We start from the raw sequence: 22,107 nt of genomic DNA on the forward strand, positions 1-22,107 counted from the left end.
AGCTGCCATTTATTTGGATTACTCGAGTGTGGATGTAGCTGTGTCAGGTCTCAGCTCAGTGAGGAGAAGAGCACGCTGGGTATGTTACAGAGAGCTGTAGATCACTTTTCAAAGTAACTTGAAATGGCTCTACAAAAAGATGAAGTCTTCCAGTACATATAAGATTCATGGAGTGTGGAATTAAGACATGACTATGATCCAATAAGGAGTTCATTGGGCTATGATCATAGTTTCTGTGAGTCTTCAAGCGTGGGTGATGTTAAACAACTGGATATTTTTGGTGGAATACATTTGTCCCGTAACATAACTTTTTGAACATACTGCTTCCTCATACTGTAAGTCAGCTGTGAAACAATAAGAATACAAACTTTTACTACAGCTCAACACCAACTTTATTTGCCATCATGGCTGGTCACCAACAACAACAACCCCGGCATTTTCCAACACAACATCCGGTCCCTTCACAATAAACGTTATCTTTTCCATACAGGTTGATATTTGTCGAACTGAATATATTAGAATAGTACAACAATACACAGTAAGCTAACAAACTCACTCTCCATAAAAATAAAAAAATCATTGTACTCCTAGTACTCAACAAGAGCCCAGTTACCTTATTTTTTAAACACGCTCATACACATTCTTGTTTAACACAGATAAACCACAAAATTGATGACATAAATCATAACATACCACTTAAATTTTTTTAACTGTGTTTGTTTGGATGTTTATTTAAGTTCCCATCGTCTATCATTAAGTGCCTTCAGTAGCTGTAGAGCCGAAGCACCTTTCTTTGTGAGACAGTCCGCAAGTTGTTCTCTTGTGCTGTACCAAGGACCCGCTCAACTTTTTTGGTTTGAATAAGTTATTTGATGCTGCTTATCTCCAGATGCAATCTTTTTTCAGTGACTGACTTAGTAGACTGCAGTGCGTCTACCAGTGAATGCAACACTAACAGTCAGTTCAGAAAAGAGTGTGAACAGAAAGATGGCATTGTCAATCCCATCCGACATTGCCAATGTTTCACCTGCCAGTGTACTGCGAACAACTGACTTGACTCTCTTTGACTGCCAAGCAAGAGGTGAGAACTTTCCACTCTCCCCCATTAGGAAGATAAGGTGTCCTCCCTGAGTGCCTCCATCTGAGAGATTTCCAAATGAGGCATCACTGAACACGATCAGCCTTAGGGTATTGTCACTAAGGGCCAGTTGTTCAAAACATTTAATCTGGATCAAAATTATCCAGATTTGGAAATCCCATTTTTTGCTATCCAGGATCAGGTAATCCGTCTTACTTTTATGCCGGTTTTTCAGAGCAACATTGGATTGGATCACTCTGATCCAGATACACAGTTGTCAAGATTACCAAATCCGGATTGACAGTGCTCTAAATAGGAGTTGGCTACAGCTATGTAAAGAACAACAGGTAGAAGAGCCAACATGGGGTCACTGTAAGTGTTTTTTTATTTTGAGACAAACACAAATATAACAAACATCCACTTCTATTCATAATTTCTTTTATGACCCCTCATCCGATCCACAACAAATACAAAACAAATATGCAAATGCATAGTGGGTATTTTAAAAAAAGCTCTTAAATGGAAAAAAAAAAAGAAGAATGTTCAGGGTTCTTCGTCATTTGTGGAGGAGAGACCAGCATTTTCAAGCCCTGCTTCTAGGAGGCGGATCTGAAGTTTCACTGGTTTGCTGCAGTTTGGTCAGCTTGATTTGTTCCTTTGCTAGGAGTATCTGTGCTTCTGCTCTTTCAGTTTCTCATTGAAAAGTGATTGATAGGAATCATCATTGTTATTTGGCAAAGGACACTTCAAGCCTCTTTTCTCAGCTCCTGAGCCTGCTGAAGAACCAGACCAACCTCTGGTTCTGTCAGAATGAGAGACTGACTGGACGTGTAGTAAGGGATACCATTGTTAGACATTATTTTCATCTGTGATAATTGTTTGTTTGAAATTAATATACAGTGATGACAGAAAAATTGAGTATTATTTTTGTTTGTTATTGAAATCTGGGGGATTGTTTCATTGTAATAATGCAAGATAATTTTTATTTTATTTTATTTTGACTTTACTATACTGAAAGGCTTATTTGGTAGCCTATGTCTACTTTATTCACTTTAACCGTCAAACAAGTGCAAAATATAAATAAAAGTATGTACACTAAATGATACAAATGTATTATTTTACCAATTTAACCGTTTTACTACATTTTCTTCCTGAAATCCACCTTGAAATCCTACCTCCTGTTGTGATCAGGATAATCCTGTTTTTTTGGATCAAAGTTATCCAAACTGTTATTTTGGATCAAAGTTATCCTACTGAAAAGTTTTGAACAACACAAAGTGAAGATTTGATCCAGATTCAAACTAGGATTGGATTCCGTGATCTACCGTACTTTCCGGACTATAAAGCGCACCTGACTATAAGCCTCACCAGCTTAATTTAGGGTAAAATACAGATTGCTCCATATAAAAGCCGCACCCGACTATAAACCGCAGGCGTTTTGATGTGTAATTACCGTAGTATATAGGGGTTCCTGCTACCACGGAGGGGATTGTCAGGACAGAGATGACTGTTTGGGAACGCAAAGCGTCCCATTTATTAACAATAAATCTTTCAATCATTCAATCAAACTTTCACATCTTTGACATGGCGAACAGCATTCGTGCAGAGTACAAATAATACAACGGTGCAAAGTAATACAAAGTGCTCGCCTGTAACACGGCAGTAAAAGTGCAGTCCCGCGGCCGTTTACGTTATCAAAATAACCAACCATTCATTGATGTCAAGGGTACGTGCAGCAGCTCTATTTCCTTCTTTGACAGCCAGATCGATTGCCTTTTACTTAAAAGCAGCATCATATGCACTTCTCCGTTTGTTTTCCATGTTGAGGGTGTTTGCATGAACACTTCCTTTGCGCAAACTGTCGCTGAAGCTCTCCTACTCTTTGTTTTGCTCTCGTTACCTGGCGGCAGATGTCTGCCTCGGTCTCGCGCATCCTCGGTAGTGCGCGCCCCTGGTTACCGTAAGCCGTAGAAAAGCCGCACCGTTGTATAAGCCTCAGGGACCAGAACGAGGGAAAAAAGTAGCGGCTTATAGTCCGGAAATTACGGTAATCCGATTTCAGAATCCTTCCTTCCCTTTTGAACAACCCATTTTCAAGATTTGATCCAATCCGATAACCAAAATCCGATCGGATTACCTTTGAACAACTGGCCCTAAATGTTGGAAGTCCAGAACTACCTTCTTGGACTTCAGTTTACACACTATTCTGTTTGCTTTATGAATAGTCTGTACAGTAGCCTTTTTTTAGTCCTGAGGCCAGGTTGCTAGCATCAATCATCTGGCATGCTCTGTCTTGCAACCCAAAACATTTGGCCAATCTTAGATCTGAGCTGGTCCTTTTCTTTCTCGTTTTGGGGAGAGTCTTGTTCCACAGCTCGTGAATGGTCCAATGTATTGGCTGCAAATGCTGAATGTAGTTGTCCTGGTGTACTTGCACTCCTTTGTTAACAGTCCCAAAGTCCTCAAACACATTATTATGGTGCCAGTGTTTTATCTCCTGGCATTTTTCTGATCAAATGAGACATCTTTAAATAACAAATATGTTCTCACATACATCTGGGGTAATGGTCTCAGGAACATGGGTTTCTACCTTAAGATCTTCTACTCTCAACATATTGGCTGACTCGGTTGTCCCTGCAACATCACTAGGTTCAATATACTTTAAGTTGTACCAGTGTTTGTATTTACCTGTGGCTTTTCCTGCACGCCCTACAACTTTAGAGGTCTGTAAAATACCACTGTCTTTGTATTTCACAGTTTGTCCTGCCTTCAGACTGAAATCTGTTGCATGCTCTATGGGCGCACTCACACTGTCCTTCCGCACCGCGCCCCGGGCTTTAGGGTACTTGTCCCCCCCCTCCCTCTCCCCCCGCTGGCCAGCCCGTTTGTACTCGCACTACCTGGGCCTCGGCGAATGCTTCTTGCTGCCTATACGTCATCACACCGTAACACGTCACACGCATTGATGACGTCATGGCGATGCGTGGCTTTGTTTCCAGATCTTTCCATAGACCTCGAAGTTTTTGTGCGTCTTGTCCACTGTTTTTGAATATTTTCATCGACCAAATCTGCAGTAAACACTCCACCTTCGCATCACACCAACGTGAACCTTTTGCCGCCATTGTTGTTGTTGTTAAATGTCCGCGCATGGTCCGTCTTTTTTTTTTATATGTCTGAACAGCCGCACATAAATGACGTGAGAGCCGCCGTAGGCTTCGTGCTTGTGCTCGTACATGTGCAAACGCGCTCCACAAAAGCCCACCTCTCTCAAACCGGCTGTGGATGGCCAGCTGGCCCTAGCTAGGTGCGGAGCGGTTGCACTCACACTGGTCAAACGCACTAGGCTTTACCCGCAAAACCTGTTTTGGCCCGGTGCGGAAGGACAGTGTGAGTGCGCCCTATGTCACTTGTGAGATTTTCTTCTTCATTCTGCCCCCTTGTGGTCATTTCTGCAGGGTCTTTTTGCATGAACCTTTGTTGCACCTGAGAAAGTGTGTTCTGTGTTCTTTCCATTATTACCATCAGTCTGTGTCATTGTCAGCATCATCCTCTGTGACATGTTGCTCCATGTTTGCTGCATTCACTTTTCTCAGTCTGAGATGATGTACCTGGATGCAGGTTCCTCTGTGTCTGACAAAGCCCACAGCACCATCCTGACCGATGACAACTCCTGGCCCTTTCCACTCGTGGCAGTCCACTCGCTTATAGTACACTTTGTCTCCAGCTTCATATTTGTCCTCTGTATTACGTGTTTACGTTTGTTTCCTCAGCGCTCTATGTATTCTTTCTGAACACTCTGCTTCTGTGAAAGCTTTTCTTGATGCATGTAAAGCAGAGATGTGTTTTGCTACCCTTTTCACTTTTTGTTGTGCCCTCTAAAGCTGGGGGTTTATAAGTGAGCACAGAGGGCAGGTTGGGATTTTGTCCAAAGACCAACTGATGAGGACTGTAGCCATGAACATTTTGCATGGTATTCTTTGCCATGAGGGCCCAGCCCATAGCAGTGCTCCAGTCACAACCATTACTTGCCTTTACTTTCATTATGGTCTCAGTAAGCGTTTGATTGTGTCGCTCCAGAAGTCCATTACTCCATGGGCTGTAGGCAGTTGTCTTAACCTCCTATGTTAAAGTTATCCGCCATATCTCACTTCATCATTGTTAAACTCTCCTCCGTTATCGCTGAATAGCTTCTGAGGTGGGCCATGCACACTTATCCAGTCATGGACAAAGTGTTTAACTAGTTCTGAAGACTTCTTTGTGGTCAAAATGCTGCCTGCATTAAACCGTGTGAACTGATCAATAATGTCGCGATACCACACACCTGATATAAGTTCATGCAGATCTACAGCCACTGTCTCATAGTACTGAGATGCCAGTGGTAGACCGACAGCAGGCTTAGGTGCAGTCTTACTGTATCTTTGACATACATCACATTCACTTACATTTTTTTGCAGGATGCTGTGGCAGTGTGTGTATTGTTGTTTCCTGAGCTCTTTAAGAGCGGCTGTAACCTGTCAGCAGAAGCATGACCAAACGGCAAGGTTTTTTGTTTTGTCTCTGAACTCATTTGCTCTGTGATTGTGAGGATTTCATCCTCACAGCTCCTTTTTTCATACTCTTCTTTCTTTTCTGACGGAGTTTCATTTTATGTAGTTATAGACACCTGTTCATCCCACTCAATGCTCTTGTTTTTGTTGTTCATAAGGTTTACACAGTAATGACCACAGCTTGTAAAGTCGAGTCTTACAGGTTTGTTGAACATCACTGCTCTGTCATTTTCCATATCTAGTACTGTCCCTGCTCCTTTCATTGAGTCCTTACTTAAAAGTAATGGAATGTCAGCTGGGACGACATCAGTTTCAATGGAACATCCACTCTCTCTGATTTTTGCAGGTATTTTCAACTTTTTTGTTGAATGTATCACTTTTCCATCTCCAAATCTGAAGGGACTTTTACCATTTCCAACATTGTCTCTGTTTTCTTTACCTCATTTAACTCTCTCTCGCTTTGCTTAGTGATGTAGCTATCCAGCCATTGTTGACCACACGTGTGCATGCAGTGTCAATAATAGCTGAACCAAAATACTTTCACAAAGATTTCTGCTGCAGAGGGTAACTCTTTTGTTTACAGAGTGATATTGCACTCCTCAACTTGACCATTTAAACGGTCGTCGGTTAACTTGACTTGCTCACTTTTGTGTGGACAGACCTTGGCCCAGTGAAATTCTGACTGACACACAGCAGACTTTAATCTCCTGCCATATCTGTCCAGTGGGTTTGTGCCAGGCAATGGCGCTCTCTGTTGATCCTTTTGTGGCCATGACTTGCCTCTCTCTCGTCTCTGCTCCGCGATATATACCGTTTCTTGGTTAATTCCCATGCTTGATGCACCAGCCAGATTCCCTCCAATTATCCTCTTCAGTGCCGACTTCATTGATGCAAAATTAAGATCTGTGTATGCTGTAAGGGCTAACTGTCGGTCTTTGGTGTCCAAACATGCAGTATCCAACAGTTTAAAAGCCAAAACAGCATCAGGAAGTTCCATCTTTTACTTGCGCATCCGAGAGTAACGTTGTCTGATGTAGTCTGCCATAGACGTACTGCCGTCTCTCTTAACCCGGTCAAAGCTTGAATAAGCGTCATATGTTCGGTCTTTTTTTTCCATTTAAGAAACAAATTGTCAAGTTTGTCTAGCAGAGTCTTCATACCTTTATTCAAGTCATCTGCCGGTATCTTCATCCCCATTTCCCTTGCTCTCCCTGACTGCGCCAAAACGACTGCAAGCGCTTGCTTGTCTTTGTCTAGCTCCGTGACTCTAGTCCAAATAGCAACTTCATTCTTCCAGCTTTCATTCGGCTTTCCCTCGTCGAAGCGCGGAGGTACTTTGTAGTTACTAACCATCCTCTTCTACCAAGGTAAACGTTAAGAATACAAACTTTTACTGCGGCTCGACACCTACTTTATTTGCCATCATGGCTGGTCACCAACAACAACAACCCCTGCATTTTCCAACACAACATCCGGTCCCTTGACAATAAAGGTTCCTTCACAATAAACGTTATCTTTTCCATACAGGTTGATATTTGTCTAACTGAATATATTAGAATAGTACACAGTAAGCTAACATCAACATTGATCCAGTCGGATGTATTTTCTTTTGGGCACCAGCTTACTGTATAGTCAACCTGGAATTCCTTAAATGACCCTGAAGTTCCTAATCTTTAAAAAAAAAAAAAAATCCATATTTATTTATTTGAGGTCTCATGTTCCAATTTTTTCCAGATCCACATCAAGAAATTCATAGAGGTCCATTTCTGCAACTTGTTTTTCCCTTTTTCTATCCAGTAAAGAGAATTAAATAGCCTAACTGTGGATTATACATCAACAATCTCCTGGCCCTGATGCTCCACATTATTTGAATCTGATGTGCAGTGTGATTTAACAGAACCGTTTTTGCCTAATTAGATAAATTCTGATCCACCTAGATTTTATTTGGATTAGTTTCAGTAACTTCCTTTCCAAAAGTTTAGTATTCTTACTGTGCCCTCTGCATATTGTTTTCTCTAACATTCTGTAGTGCTTTGTGTAGTATCAGGTTTTGCACTGCTTTTACGAAAAATATTAATTTGATGCCAGAGGGAAAGTACATACAGTATATCTATATACAAATGCATATATACAAAACAAAACAAGGTCCTCGATCAGAGAATTGAATGGTTGCATATATTAAGAGAAATGTCTGATTTTTATATTTTCTTCTTTTTACCAGCAATAGTTCAACAGTCAACCTCTGAAATCAGCTCCCCTGGACACCCAGAGGAGCCAAAAGTGCTCAGTGCTGTTTTTGCAAATGAAAGTAATTGAAAGACACTAAGAACAACAATTCAACTTTTCTGAATTATGCGTTTTTATGAGCAGATCTTCAAAATAAAACAAAGAACGTTGTAGTTGAAGTCTGGGGTGGTTTTGTTTCATGTGACTGTTTCTGGATTTAAAGTTTAGAAAATTGTGCAAGTCTTGTTCCTGTCAGAATGTTAATTTAGGCTGCTGACTGTCAAGTCAATTTTATTTACGTAGCCCAATATCACAAATCTCAAATTTACCTCGAGGTGCTTTTTTTTTTTTTTTCTTACAGCATACAAACCCTCTTTCTCTAGACTTTCGTCCATATTAGTGTTTACAGACAGTACCAACATTCGATAGGTTGATCCCATTATGTCGGGTCTTGAAGACTCAAATTATTCGGCCTGTTTGTCTAGTTGTAATTAAATATTGTTTTATTGTATTGTTGCCAGTGCAGAACATTGTGTAAACTCCCAAATGTCATATTTAAATGAAAAAATTATGTAGGTATGGGCGTTATTGAAATTCCGCTAATGACGATATTGCTTCAAGAAAACTATATATGAGAGCGTCCATAGAAATAAATATGTACTTGAGACACATGCTGCAATACATGTAAGTGGCCACAGCCACCATGTATAGGCAGTAAGCTCTATTTTACAGGAGGGCATGCTGAAATCATTTAGGGCCCGTCCACACAAGGAAGCGTTTTCCTATAACCACACATTTTTAGTATCGTTTTGGCTGCGTTAACCCCGCGGCGTCACACAACAGTTCTGCTGCGTGAGAGGAGAGAGACGGATCCATAGACTGTTTACTGAACTGGACTCTAAGCCACATGCATGGGAATGAATTAGGCTGAGCACAGATTTCTCCCTTTTCCCTGATGCTCTGAATAAGGAGCTAAACTGCTCTCTCGGCTCTGTTTCTAAATCCAGTTCTAAGAAGGTGTGAAAAGTCTCTAAGGGCGCACTCACACTGTCCTTCCGCACCGCGCCCCGGGCTTTAGGGTACTTGTCCCCCCTCCCTCTCCCCCCGCGCCCCAGGCCCGTTTGTACTCACACTGCCTGGGCTTCGCGCAAATGCTTCTTGCTATCCATACGTCATCACGCCATAACACGTCACACGCATTGATTGACGTCATCACGATGCGTCACTTTGTTTACAAATATTTCCATAGACCTCGGAGTTTTTGTGCGTCTTGTCCGACTGTTTTTGAATATTTTCATCCGAGCAAAATCTGCAGTAAACACTCCACCTCCGCATCACACCAACGTAAACCTTTCGCCGCCATTGTTGTTGTTGTTAAATGTCCGCACATGCTCCGTCCTTCTATTTTCTATTTCCGAACAGGCGCACATAAATGACGTCAGAACTGCCGTAGGCGTCGTGCTTGTGCTCGTAGATGTGAGCACGCTCATGCTCGTACATGTGCAAACGCGCTCTACAAAATCCCACCTCTCTCAGGCGGGCCGCTGGCCGCAGTTATGCACGGAGCGGGTGCACTCACACTGGTCAAAGCACTAGGCTTGACCTGAAAAAAACGGTTTTGGCGCGGTGCAGAAGGACAGTGTGAGTGCGCCCTTTATGAGAGATAAGAAAGTGGCGCCTGTGAGTGCTTTGGGACGGGGAAGGGGCTCCCAGCAGCACCCTCTACTCGTTGAGGACACTAACTCTAGTGTGATTGGTGCACCAGAATCCAAAACAGCACAAAAGTCTCCATTAACACCAGAAACAGGGACACATTGGTCTCTAGGTTGGAGGATGTTTGGATTCTCCGCAGCGTCTCCAAGTCTCTTCTTCACCGTTGTTGGTGTATTTCTGTGGTAGTTGAAGCGCCAAGCCTGACATGTGTAGTACAGCGTCTGTGTGGACGGAGAAATTCTTAAGAACAATGAAGGAAAAAAAGGTTGTTTCCCATCGTGTGAACGTACCCTTAGTCAGACCAATCAACTATGATTGATCAGTGTTTCCCACAGAGCAGGTAGCAATGTGTGGTGCAGGGCCATACGGAGACCTTTCGAGGGGCAGGGGCTCTGACCTCTCCCCCAGACTCTGACAACAGATATGGGTACCGCGTATATCTGAATCATAACATGCAAATATACATAACTATATGTCTGTAGGTATAGCAAAGATATGTCTTTTTTTTTTTTTTTTTAAACTTCAGTGTTTCTTGGAACTTAATAATCACGATCCCATATAAAGTTTGTAGCGTGATGGGGCTGACATTTATGTGGTTAAGACATCTATTAGGCTATACTTGTATATTTATGTGGGACATATTAGAGCCACCCAGTCCCTTTGATAGACATTAGAACTCAGGTTATTCATCTGCCCCGTACACATGATGAATACCATTCTGTTAGCAGAGGGACTGTTTACGGAAACAAACCAGCGGCAGGAAATATGAAACATTTACTAAAACTTAACAACTTAACTGCTTATTTCTCCTCTGCTCCGACCATCAGCAGCTGAAGCTGTCTGCTCTGAGTTCATCCACTCTCTCTGTAGCGTACTGGGCTATTCTTGAAATGACCTACGTAATAACTTGCTCCGCACTGCTGCCAGCCTGTGTCACTGACAGCGCGTAGGACAGGAAATGGATGAAGATACAGTCTTTCACTTCCTAAAGACAAAACTGAGTTAGAACCTCCGATTATAACAGACCAGCGTGTCGTGCTGCGGCTGCACCATCTTGAGAGACTGACTAAGAACGTCAACAAACAAAGTCAAAAATAGATGGTGGCATCTGATTTATTTTTCATCTCAACCAATTTGAATTGTCACACATTTGAATCGTTTTCAAAATGCGTCTCAAAATGCATCGTTACATCCCTAGCTCAGATTTCAGCACCAACCAGAAGTTAGAGTGAAACTGTGCGTGCGTGTACTTGGGCGTCGTTACACATATACTGTAGGAATTTTACACACAAAACTTTAGTCAAAATCAGAAGGACCTCACAGAGTATATATATTGCGTAATTCAAATTCTACAGGAGGCTTTCTGGAGTCAGCAGAGTCGTTGGTAGTTTAGTTCGCCAGCAGGCATTTATTAGCAGGAGGACATCGGAATGATACAGACGTCTGGAGAAATGTTCTAGTCTCTATCTAGAGTTACTGTGAACACACAGTACCCGTGATCAGAGTCAAGAAGTTCTGATATCTATTCTAAAAACTCCAGCATTTATGCTTGTTACAAAGGCGTGGTTATGTGTCTGCTTGTGCATGCATATGTGTATTTCAGAAGTAGCCGCTGCTCCAGCCTCCATCTTCCTCCCTGCGCGTAGGAGTAGCCTCTGTATAGCAGGAGTCTTCTTCTTTATCTGTGAAGAAAGCACAACACGTACAGCAATTTCCCTAATCTCAACTAACTTTGCCAGGTGCATATTTGCAACATGGCTAGTTCATTGTCTTTGTGACCTTGACTGACTGACTGTTCGTGTGCTTTTGGAGAAAGCAGAAAAGCTTGAGTCAAAAGTTTGTGTGCTTTGCTGGAAGCAGTTTGAGCTTGAACTTATAATCACTATCACACTTTTAAATGATCATACCTAATAATCACACTTATCACATTCTTATTAATCATTACTAATACACACGTTAACATATGATTATTAATTCTTCAATCATTGATTATCACACTCTTATTAATCATTACTAATACACATGCTAACACATGATTATTAATTGAATCATTACTAATACACACACTAACACACAACAAATCCATAATCTCCACTAACTCTACCGGCTGAAGCAGGGATTTTAACAGACTACTCACACACGTCGTTTTTCACACACCTCAATTGTGTGAATGGCTGCTTTCCCAGGGGGTCTTCAAGATTGTACAGGGGCTATGAACCGGCTACTAAGGGCGTACTCACACTGTCCTTCCGCACCGCGACCAGGGCTTTAGGGTACTTGTCCCCCCTCCCTCTCCCCCCGCGCCCCAGCCCCGTTTGTACTCACACTGCCAGGGCCGGCCAATGCTTCTTGGTGTCCATACGGCATCACGCCGTAACACGTCACACGCATTGATCGCGTGTGTGTGAGTTTGTTTACAAATCTTTCCACAGACCTCGGGAGTTTTTGTGTGTCTTGTCGACTGTTTTTGAATATTTTCATCCGACCAAATCTGCAGTAAACACTCCACCTCCGCATCACATCAACGTGAACCTTTCACCGCCATTGTTGTTGTTGTTGTTGTTAAATGTCCGCGCATGGTCCGTCCTTCTATTTACATGTCCTAACAGGCGGACATAACGCTACTGCCGTAGGGCTCGTGCTCGTGCGCACGCTCGTGCTCGTGCGCACGCTCGTGCTCGTGCGCACGCTCGTGCTCGTACATGTGCAAACGGCTCCGCTAAAGCCCACCTCTTTTCCGCTGGCCGCAGTTATGCGCGGAGCAGGGTGTAGCCGTACTATCCGTACTGTTCCCAAGTCCATTTTACGGCTAAATTCTAGTTCGTTTGACCCCGGGCAGTGTGAGTACAAACGGGCCTGGGCCCCGGGGGAAGAGGGAGGGGGGACAAGTACCCTAAAGCACGGGGCACAGTAAGGATGGACAGTGTGAGTGCGCCCTTAGATAAAGCATCATGTTTAAAACTTTGTGCTCTAAAACAGAAAAGATGTCCCCACTTCTATCTTAAGTTTTGACCAAAGTCCCCTGTTTGTTTGGGGGAAAATGATATTGCAACCTCACACTCAGAGGTTTGTACTCACATTTGTACAGAAAAATTCATACTTTTTTTGTGTTATGTAACAAAGTTTTGCTTTTGTGAAGGTTAATTTTCATTGGTCTGGAAAAATGACTCACCCCACTCATAAATGATTTGGGACTATGCTCACATTACATGTATAGATTAAGTCAGAAAAAGACAATAAGTGTCTCAAATGTTCTCTCTAAGGAAGGATCTTTAAAATATTTAATGATATTTTTATGCTACTTCTGAGATGGTCTGGATCCCAGCTAGGGCCTTTCTGTGTGGAGTTTGCATGTTCTCCCTGTGTCTGCGTGGGTTTTCTCCGGGTCCTCCGGTTTCCTCCCACAGTCCAAAGACATGCACGTGTTAGGTTCATTGATGACTCTAAATTGCCCGTAGGTGTGAATGGTTGTCTGTCTCTGTTTGTCTCTATGTGCCCTGCGATAAACTGGCGTCCTGTCCAGGGTGTACCCCGCCTCACGCCCGATGTCAGCTGGGATCGGCTCCAGCCCCCCCACGACCCCGACAGGGACAAGAGGTTGGAGATGAATGAATGAATGTTTAGGAAATTATGAAATGTGTAATTCATATCAAGATAGACTTTATTTTTCTCTTCAAGGTAGAGTCCAGTAATTTAAGATTTTCCACATCATATACATGCACTTTTCTTTTATAGGCTGGTATACTACCTTACTGGTAGTGGGCCTTCTTGTACTATTCATCCTGGCAACAATAAAAGAATAGAATATAAATCTACCTAAGAAATAAAAAATACAAATAAGTGTTTTGGTGTAATACATCTTTAAAATTTTACTTTAAGAATTGCTTGCTTGCTTGCTTGCTTGCTTGCTTTAATGCTACACAGTCACTCACCCTGCAATAGCAACGTGCTTTCTTGCGCTGTGACAAGAGTGTCCAGATGAAGCTCTCAATTAGTGCTAATGGAGTCTGGTGCAGTCCTCACTTCACAGTGGGTGTTACATGCAAACTTCACTGAGAACAGCGAGGGCAAAACCGAATCACCAATTGGTTTTAACAGGATTATCTGGTTTAGCTTAACTAAAAACCTTGACTCTGTCAGCACATTAGTGTCATTCACTAACAAGCCTGTTTATAACCAATATCAATATCCACTTGCTGCTGTATTAAGGAAATTTCCCCTTTGTGGGACTAATAAAGGAATATCTTATCTCTATCTTTACACCTGTTCAACTGACTTTTTTTTTTTTTTTAGATAGCATACGGTCGACTATCCTGTGAACTAAACACTAACTGTTTTCTCGTTCATGGAGTCATATGAGGCAGTGCAGCGCTGCAGGATGAATATAGGGAACATCCTCTGAATTTTATCATGGCAGGAATGACATGATCTCTACATTGAAATACAGGCACTGCTCTTTAGAAGAGTATTAAACTACACAACTTACCCGGTCTGTTTTGTCTTTGCTGTAATGACAAATAATTTAACAGGAAATTTGTTTTTTTTTTCCACTCATAGTAACTCTTTTTTTCTCTCTACCCTGTTTTTATTTCACAGTAGTTCAGAAAGCCGCAAACGTGCTTATGATCACAGCCCATATGGACACCATGAGCAGAGTGGCACTTTCGACAGGCAGCGTCACTACAATGCTAATTATTACAGCGATCGTTCCACGTTTGCTGCTGCTGGCCCAACGAGCAGTGCTATTGGGGGAAGCTTTGAGGCATTAGATCCACATTTTGACTCTAGAATTCGAGACCCTTTTACTCTTACTAATTCTACACGGCGTGACCTATACAGAGATGACAGAGGACGGCGGGTTGATAGATCCTACCATCAACGTCGGAGCCAATCGTCTCATTCCTCACAGTCAAGGCACCCTTCCCCACAACGGACCACAGGACAAACCCCTAAACCTCCTCATTCCCCTAAAAGAGCTACTTTGTCCCCTGGGAGAGGTCTGCAAACCAGATCTCGCAGCAAATCTTCGAGCTCTGATTCTGTCAGCAGCACGGGCAGCAGCAGGTGTGACATTTCTTTTGTTATGCTATTGAAGCATCATGTTTCATGGGTTTATTGACTGGACTTCGTCACTGGACAAACCATCAAGTGGTATTGCCAAGTGTCTAATCATTGTTCTCTGGTTTTCTGCTTTTATTTATTTTTTTATAGTGACAACAGCGATTCAAACAGCAGCTCAAGTGATGGATCTCGGGCATGCTCTATTCAGTCGTCAGCAACATACGTCCCTTCCCATTCAATGGGGCTTGACTCGGATGAGCCACGCAGAAGCTTTGGGATTAAAGTGCAAAACCTACCAGTACGCTCCACAGGTATGCTTCTATAAGTCAACCTCTCAAAGAGTCATGCCAATAATCATTTTCGCTGTTTATGCTTGCTCAGAAGTATTGGTAAATTATGTTCTGAAAGGGATGGCTAACAGCATTTTGTCTGTAAAAGTTGTAAATTGCTCTTGCCAGAACTGGGATACAAAGACCCAACCTCTCCCATGAACAGATGATGATGGATAGCATAATGATATTCAGCCAAAACAAGAATGGCCATGGCAACAAATGCATTCTTTTTTTAAAATTTTGATTATCAAAGAGACCATGATGATGGTCAAAGAACTGCTACAAAACATATAAACACATTTAATTTCCCATAAATTCTTGATGATGAAAGTCCCCCAATTATGTTGTTATTTAAAGGCTTTTACTGTGAAGCAGCAACATCAGGAAATGTTGGGTTTTCCTCTGCAACTTAACACGTCTCCAAAACGGCTGCTCGTAAACATGAAGGTAAAATATAAAATATTGAAAGAAGAAAGAGAAAGTACGCCTGTTAACTTCAGGGACACAGGTTGAGTTAGAAGCTACAAGAGTCCAAAGGGCTGAACACAGGGACTTTAAAAAACCTCTATCTCTGTTGTCCTGCTGAACACACGTGAGATGAGTCTATCAAGGGGTCAGCTGCGTCCGGCAAGACATTGGTGGCCTGCTTTGAGGTGGGGCGGGGTGTTCTGGCCCTACTCGGCCTACTGAGGCATTCCTGAAATGATCTATGTTATAACTTCCTCTGCACCGCTGTCAGCCTGTGTCACTTACAGCGCATAGAACAGAAAATTAGTGGATGAAGCTACGCAACTTCTTTCATTTCCAAAAGACAAAACTGAGTTAGAACCGATGATAAAACAGGCCGGTGCGACCGACCTGCTGCAGCCGCCCCTATCTTTCCATCGCTGTCAATAAAGTCAAAAGTAGATGGCGCCATCCTATTAATTTTTCATCTCAACCAATTTGAGTTATCAGACATTTAAATCTCTCTCTCTCTCTCTCTCTCTCTCTCTCTCTCTCTCTCTCTCTCTCTCTCTCTCTCTCTCTCTCAGTAGTGCAGTCATTGTCACTAACAATTGTACATATAAGCTGTTGGAGGAAATTGATATTGAAAGTATCAGTATAGGTAAAGTAAAACTAATATCAAAAATAAAGTAATTCAAGAAGGAGGAAGGGTTTTCTCCTTACAAGCACTAGGAAGTTTCCTCATTATCAGGAGTACCAGCTCCACACAAGAAGGCCACAGGTTGAAAGTAAGAAAGGAGGAGGGAGCTCTTTTCAGTCAGTGTTCATGGCAGTTTCACATCGGTCTGTTGTCGGTCTGTTATTCTGTGGATATCCAACAACGACCCGGCCTTGGCGCCACTAGCCAGCAACCAGGGATCACTCACCTACAGCCGGGGGGATCTCCTGCAACCAAAGACCACCAGTTGTACTTCCACTGGAGATCAAACCAAGACATGGAGGCAGACGAGGTGTGCGAACCAGACTCCGGAGGTGTCCCTTCAGGCCTCCTCTTCCCTCCATCATACTATACTTGATATACTAACTAAGAACAAGACAGACCTGCTGCACGCCAAATCTTTGGTGAAATAAGGACGCCTGCATCACCACTTCCAGAGACCGAGGTCAGTCTTGATCACTTTTCCATCATAAGAGCTGACAGGACCCGTCAGTCCGGTAAGATGAGAGGTGGTGGAATCTACATCTACGTTAACAGATCCACAAAAGGATCTGCACATCAGACGTAGAAATGCTGACGGTGACTCTGCGTCCCTTTTGTCTCCCGAGGGAATTCCCCATGTTGACTATCAGCTCAGTGTTTACATCCCAACCAGCGCTAACGCTAAGGCAGCAGGGGGGCTAGTGGCCGAGAACACCATCACCATGCTAGCTGCCTACCCTGAGGCTCCAGCTTTTATTCTGGGTGATTTCAACAACTGTAGACTCAGCGATGTCATGCCTTCTTTCCACCAATACGTGGACGTGCCCACAAGGAAGGAAACATCCTAGACATGTGCTACGGCAATATTCCCAACGCCTTCAGTGCACGCTCTCACCCTGCCGCAGTACAAACCGGAACTGAGACGTATCAAAACAAGAACGTACAGCGCCACCCAATGGTCGGAGGATGTCATGACACAATTACAGGGCTCTCCAGACATTTTCCAGGGAAGTCTGGATGAAAAAGTGACACAAATCAGACTACATCAATTTCTGCAGTCACAGCACCATCCTTGTTAAAACTGTCACAAAATATCCAAATCAAAAACCCTGGATCAACCCCCACATCAAACACACATTTGTAAAGGAAAACGGATTGCATTCAAGCAAAAGGACGGGGCCACACTTAAGGTGCTCAACAGACGGACAAAAAAGGACATTATTCAAGCCAAAATGCAGTACAGAGACAGACTAGCGCAAGAGTTTAGCAACATGAACACAAAACAAACCTTCGAGAGAGCACAAATATTGACAGGACAACAAACAAGACAGCACAATCTCACAAATACAGACCCATTACACTTTGCCAACTCCCTGAACAGTTTCTTTAACAGGTTCGACACCCAGGATTGCATCTCCTTCTGTGAAGAGCTACTCAGTTCTCCCCCCTGGAAGAACCACAGTACCCACCCTTCAGTCAGGAGGATGTACAGCAGCAGCTGGCCAGGTGCAAAATTGGCAAGGCACCGGGGCCGGATGGCATCCCAGCAAGGGTGCTAAAGCTTTGTGCGATGGAGCACTCCCCAGTCTTCCACTCTTTCTTCTGGGAATCCTCCAGAACAGCTAAAGTTCCCACCCTCTGGAAAACCTCAACCATTGCACCAATACCCTGTACACTCTACATAAATGCCAGCAGCAGCCCATCTACCATCACCACATACTACAAATATGCCGATGCCACAGCCATCGTAGGTCTTCTTAGTGATAACAATTCCATTACAGCATACCAACAGTCACTAACACAGTTTTCACAGTGGTGCACAGACAACTACCTCCAGTTAAACATAGGAAATGGTCATACACACATCCAAGACACCCCCTGTCACACATCCATCAAAGGACAACCAGTTGCACAGGTCAGTCATTTCAAATACCTAGGACTCAACATAGACAACAAACTCAACTTTAACGAACATGTCATCACCACACACAAACGTGCACAGCAAAGACTTGACATCATATGCAAACTAAAATCACCTGATGTCCATTTGTTGTGCCTTTTTTTTTTTAAATTTTTCAAATGTATGCTGGCGTGGAAAAAAATAACTGCCATGTGAAAATGATTATCCCCTTGGGGACAATGAAAGAACCTAACCAGTACGACTATTACTAATAAGAGCCAGCAGTGGGTCCCAGATTTTGTCTGTGAAAACCTCAGACATTGTAAAATATCATGTACAGTATTCAACTGTTGAGTCAGTCGAGAAACATGTTTCCATTTAAGGAGAATGTTACGTCTGGCGAGCAGGGAGGTAAAGGCCAGGACATGTTGTTTAGTAATGGGCAGATTTTTAGACGGAGGGAGCCCAAAAAGAGCAATCATGGGGTTTGGTTCCAAATTTGTGTTAAGAGCCTGTTTGAAGGTTTGAAATGTATCAGAAAATTCAGTATAAAATTCAGAAAATATAAAACTAAATTTAGCAAGCTTCGGGCACGTCCAGAACATATGTGTGTGGTTGGCTGAGGACTTCTTACAGCGTTTACATGCATCACTGTGTCTAGGGATATATCTTAGCAAATTTTGCATGATGAAATGGGCCTATTACCTTCCACTGTAATAGGCCATGCCTGGCACAAATCAAGGATGTGTGGACCAGTTTTAGAAATTTCCTCCACTGGACCTCTGTCATGTATACCCCAGAATCCTTTACCCATGCATTATTAGGTGATACAGTGGGGACTGGGCTCAGAAGAGCAATCTTATTATAAATGACAGTGATCAGTCATGTGTGTTGTACGTTGAGAGACAGGAATTGGTCCATCTCAGCTTCAGGGGGGCGTTTCGGAAAATGTGGGAATTGCTTTTGGATAAAATGTCTCATTTGAAGGTTCCGAAAAAAGTGGCTATTAGGCAGGCTGAATTTGTCCGACATAGATGCAAAGGACGCAAAAACCCCTTCGTCATACAGGTCCTATAGAGTTTTGAGGCCCTTATCTGACCATATGGCGAACGCAGGATCGTTGCAGGAAGGAAGAAAAGCACAGTTATTCAAAACTGGGGCAAGTACTGCTTCCTGAACTGGATCCAGATTTGACAACTGGATTAGGTGAGACCTTGTGGACGGTTATGGGGAGCTGAGAGCAGGAGCAAGATGTTATCTCAGTATGAGCCCAGGGTGGGAAGACGCCTGCAACTTCACTGCGGAGAGCTAATATAAATGTTTATTAATGTTGTAAGCCCAGAAGTAGTGGCGGAAATTAGGGAGTGCTCGTCCTTCTTCAGGTTTAGGGAGTTGAAGAATGTTTTTTTTTTTTAAGATTGTTTTTTGGCAGTTTTTTAAGCCTTTTATTAGATAGGACAGACAGGAAATGGGGTGAGAGAGAGAGAGAGGGGGTAGTCATGCAGCAAAAGGCTGCAGGTTGGAGTTGAACCTGCGGCCGATAAACACCCCCAAATACTTGAGCCCCTTATCAGAATCAGAGAATATGGATTGTGGGAGTGATCTCGCCAAGTTGTTGACAAAAAATAACTCACTCTTCTGAATATTGAACTTGTACCCCAATAGGTGTCCAAACAGATCCAGAATTGATAGAACTTGGGGGAGGGAGGATGTGTGGTTTGAAATAAATGAGGTCATCGGCATATAAGGAAATTTTGTGGACTACACCAATAAGAGTGATGCCTTCAAACTCATTCTGGTTTCTAAGCCAGATGGCTAACGGCTCGATGGCTATGTTGAACAACAAGGGTGAGAGCGGACAGCCCTCTGCGGACAGCCCTTGCTAATGTGAGGACCTTAGCAAGGATCTTACAATCTGTTTATAAGTGAGACTGGTCTGTAGCTTCTACATGAGGTAGGATCCCTGTCTTTCTTCAGGAGCATGAAATAGATGCCTCATACAAGGTTGCAAGGTTACGCTGGCAGTCTGCCTTCAATAAAGGAGTCATTGATCATTATCAGAATCAGAAATACTGTAATGATGTGGAAATTATTTATTACAAGCAGGACCCTTTTACGAATGATGACTGCTGCCCCTCTAACTCTATCTGTAAATTTGGAATGGAATAACTGACTCATCCATGCCCTCTTAATACGGGTGGGTCAGCTGATTTAAGATGGTTCCCGCAGAAACATCACATCCCCCTGAAGGTGCTGTAACTGTGTTAGGACTAGGGATGAGCGAGCACAGCTGTATCTGTATCCTTATCCGTTTACCGTATGAATTATCCGTATCCATACTCCGGGCCGGGCCTAACCAGGAAGTGGGTGGAATATAACCCGGAAGTGGGTCGAGTTCTCTTGAAATGGCCAGGGCTTTAACCAGTATGTTGTTTTAAGCATGCAATTGATATGAGTTGATCAGAAACATATTATATTTATTGCTGATTCGAAAACTATTTCCAGGACAGCATCAGCATTGAGCTCCAGATCAATGGTTTTGATCACGACAGCAAACAAGTTTACAACAATGAATACAACACATGAATGTAATGAACAAGTTATGATACTCAACAGAACTTTCTTTTTAACTTTTAATTTTTTTATGATCAGTGTGATTTTAAACTTTTTTTTGGTTCTTTTTTACAAGAGAGAGCGCCAGAGAGCTTTGGTAATATTGTTTATATAAAACGTGTGTGTGTGTGGCTGACTGTTTAAAAAAACAAAACTCAGAGGACCGGCAGGGAGAAGGGTGCATGTGTGTGTGCAGCTTAATTCATTTGTAATATTTATACCACTACTACCTTTATTTTTTACGGAATACAACAAGAAAGTGTCAGACACTTCACAAGAAAAATAAAGCAAATCTCCGACAGGCAGAGATGCGATTCTACCAAGAAGCATGTCTGAATGAACCAACGTTTACAGAACTCTACTGTTAATAAGTGAGTACAAACCAAAGTTAAAACAAAACTCAAGAAGCTGAAGAAACTTAAAAGTTAAAGGAAAAGACATGTGAGTCTGAGTGAGGGAGAGACAGAGCAGGTGTGTGAGTGAGAGCAAGACACCGCAACACGGTCTCTATGTGTGTAGGGGAGGGGCGCTGTGACACACAGTTCGCTACCCTATGAGGATTTTCATTCAATCCCAGTACAGATATTGACGCGTGTTACTCGTATATTACTCGGCAAAAGTGCTTCATCCGTACCGGAAGAAATGAGTATCCGGCTCTTTCCTAGTCAGGACCTTACCGATTTTGATCGTGTTGTTCATTCCCTTCGTATTCCAGGAAATCAGACGCACTCCAGTACCTGTCTTTACAGCATTAGCCATAGGAACAATACTAAGTTAGAATGACACTGCATGACCTCAAAGCATTCTGCAGTAGTGGAGGAAGAGAATGGGAAGGAACGTTCAACGGAACAAACAAAACAAGAAAAAAGGGCCAAAATACACATAAAGTACAGTACAATTAGTGACCAATCTGAGGGCTACTCCCATAGTAAAAAAACACCTTCTGAGCTCTCCAGCTCGCAACTTTCGGCTAAACTGAGCTTCCGGGTCTTCTCCCTTAACTAACAGTGATTGACCCATTAAGTCACCACAAGAAAATAGAAAATACTGTATAATAAACTGAGAAGGTGTATATCCCAGAGCAGACCGATAAATAACATGTAGAGTAAATAAAATTAAATTAAATCAGCAAGCAGAGGGCGCCAAGATGCCGCAGGCAGGCAGGCCATGAGGGTATTTTTCTACATCAGATAAGATGAATAGAATGCCTTCCTTTATGAAACTTACCGTCTACCCTGTGTTAGAATGCACATGCTGTATCAATTCAGGTCACCTCTGTACATCAGTCTATGATAAGTATCAGGCTTCAGTAAAGCCCTTAAACCAAACAGAGGACAAGAATACTTCAGATAACCCTGTGGCGGTGGGTAATAAAAAAATTAAATAAAAGAAAACATAGCTGTGAAAAAAATATATAATAACAAACTGAAATCCACATGTGGACGAGCTTCCAGTACCGGGCACGAAAGCCGATGAAAGATAATCTGAAT

The 22,107-nt window shown here is 42.7% G+C and overlaps 1 protein-coding gene across 2 annotated transcripts in view; it reads left to right on the top strand.

Moving 5' to 3' along the window:
• The window catches only part of LOC310966233 (msx2-interacting protein-like), a 45,720-nt gene that overhangs the window by 2,349 nt on the left and 21,264 nt on the right, over positions 1-22,107 (top strand). For both annotated transcript variants that reach the window (XM_083940086.1, XM_083940085.1), the window contains 2 exons: positions 14,161-14,628; positions 14,776-14,936. In XM_083940086.1, coding sequence (XP_083796212.1) covers positions 14,161-14,628; positions 14,776-14,936 — 629 coding nt within the window. The remainder of the gene's footprint in view (positions 1-14,160; positions 14,629-14,775; positions 14,937-22,107) is intronic.

Source organism: Echiichthys vipera (assembly GCF_963691815.1).
Source record: "Echiichthys vipera genome assembly, chromosome: Y".
Taxonomy (NCBI): Eukaryota; Metazoa; Chordata; class Actinopteri; order Perciformes; family Trachinidae; genus Echiichthys; species Echiichthys vipera.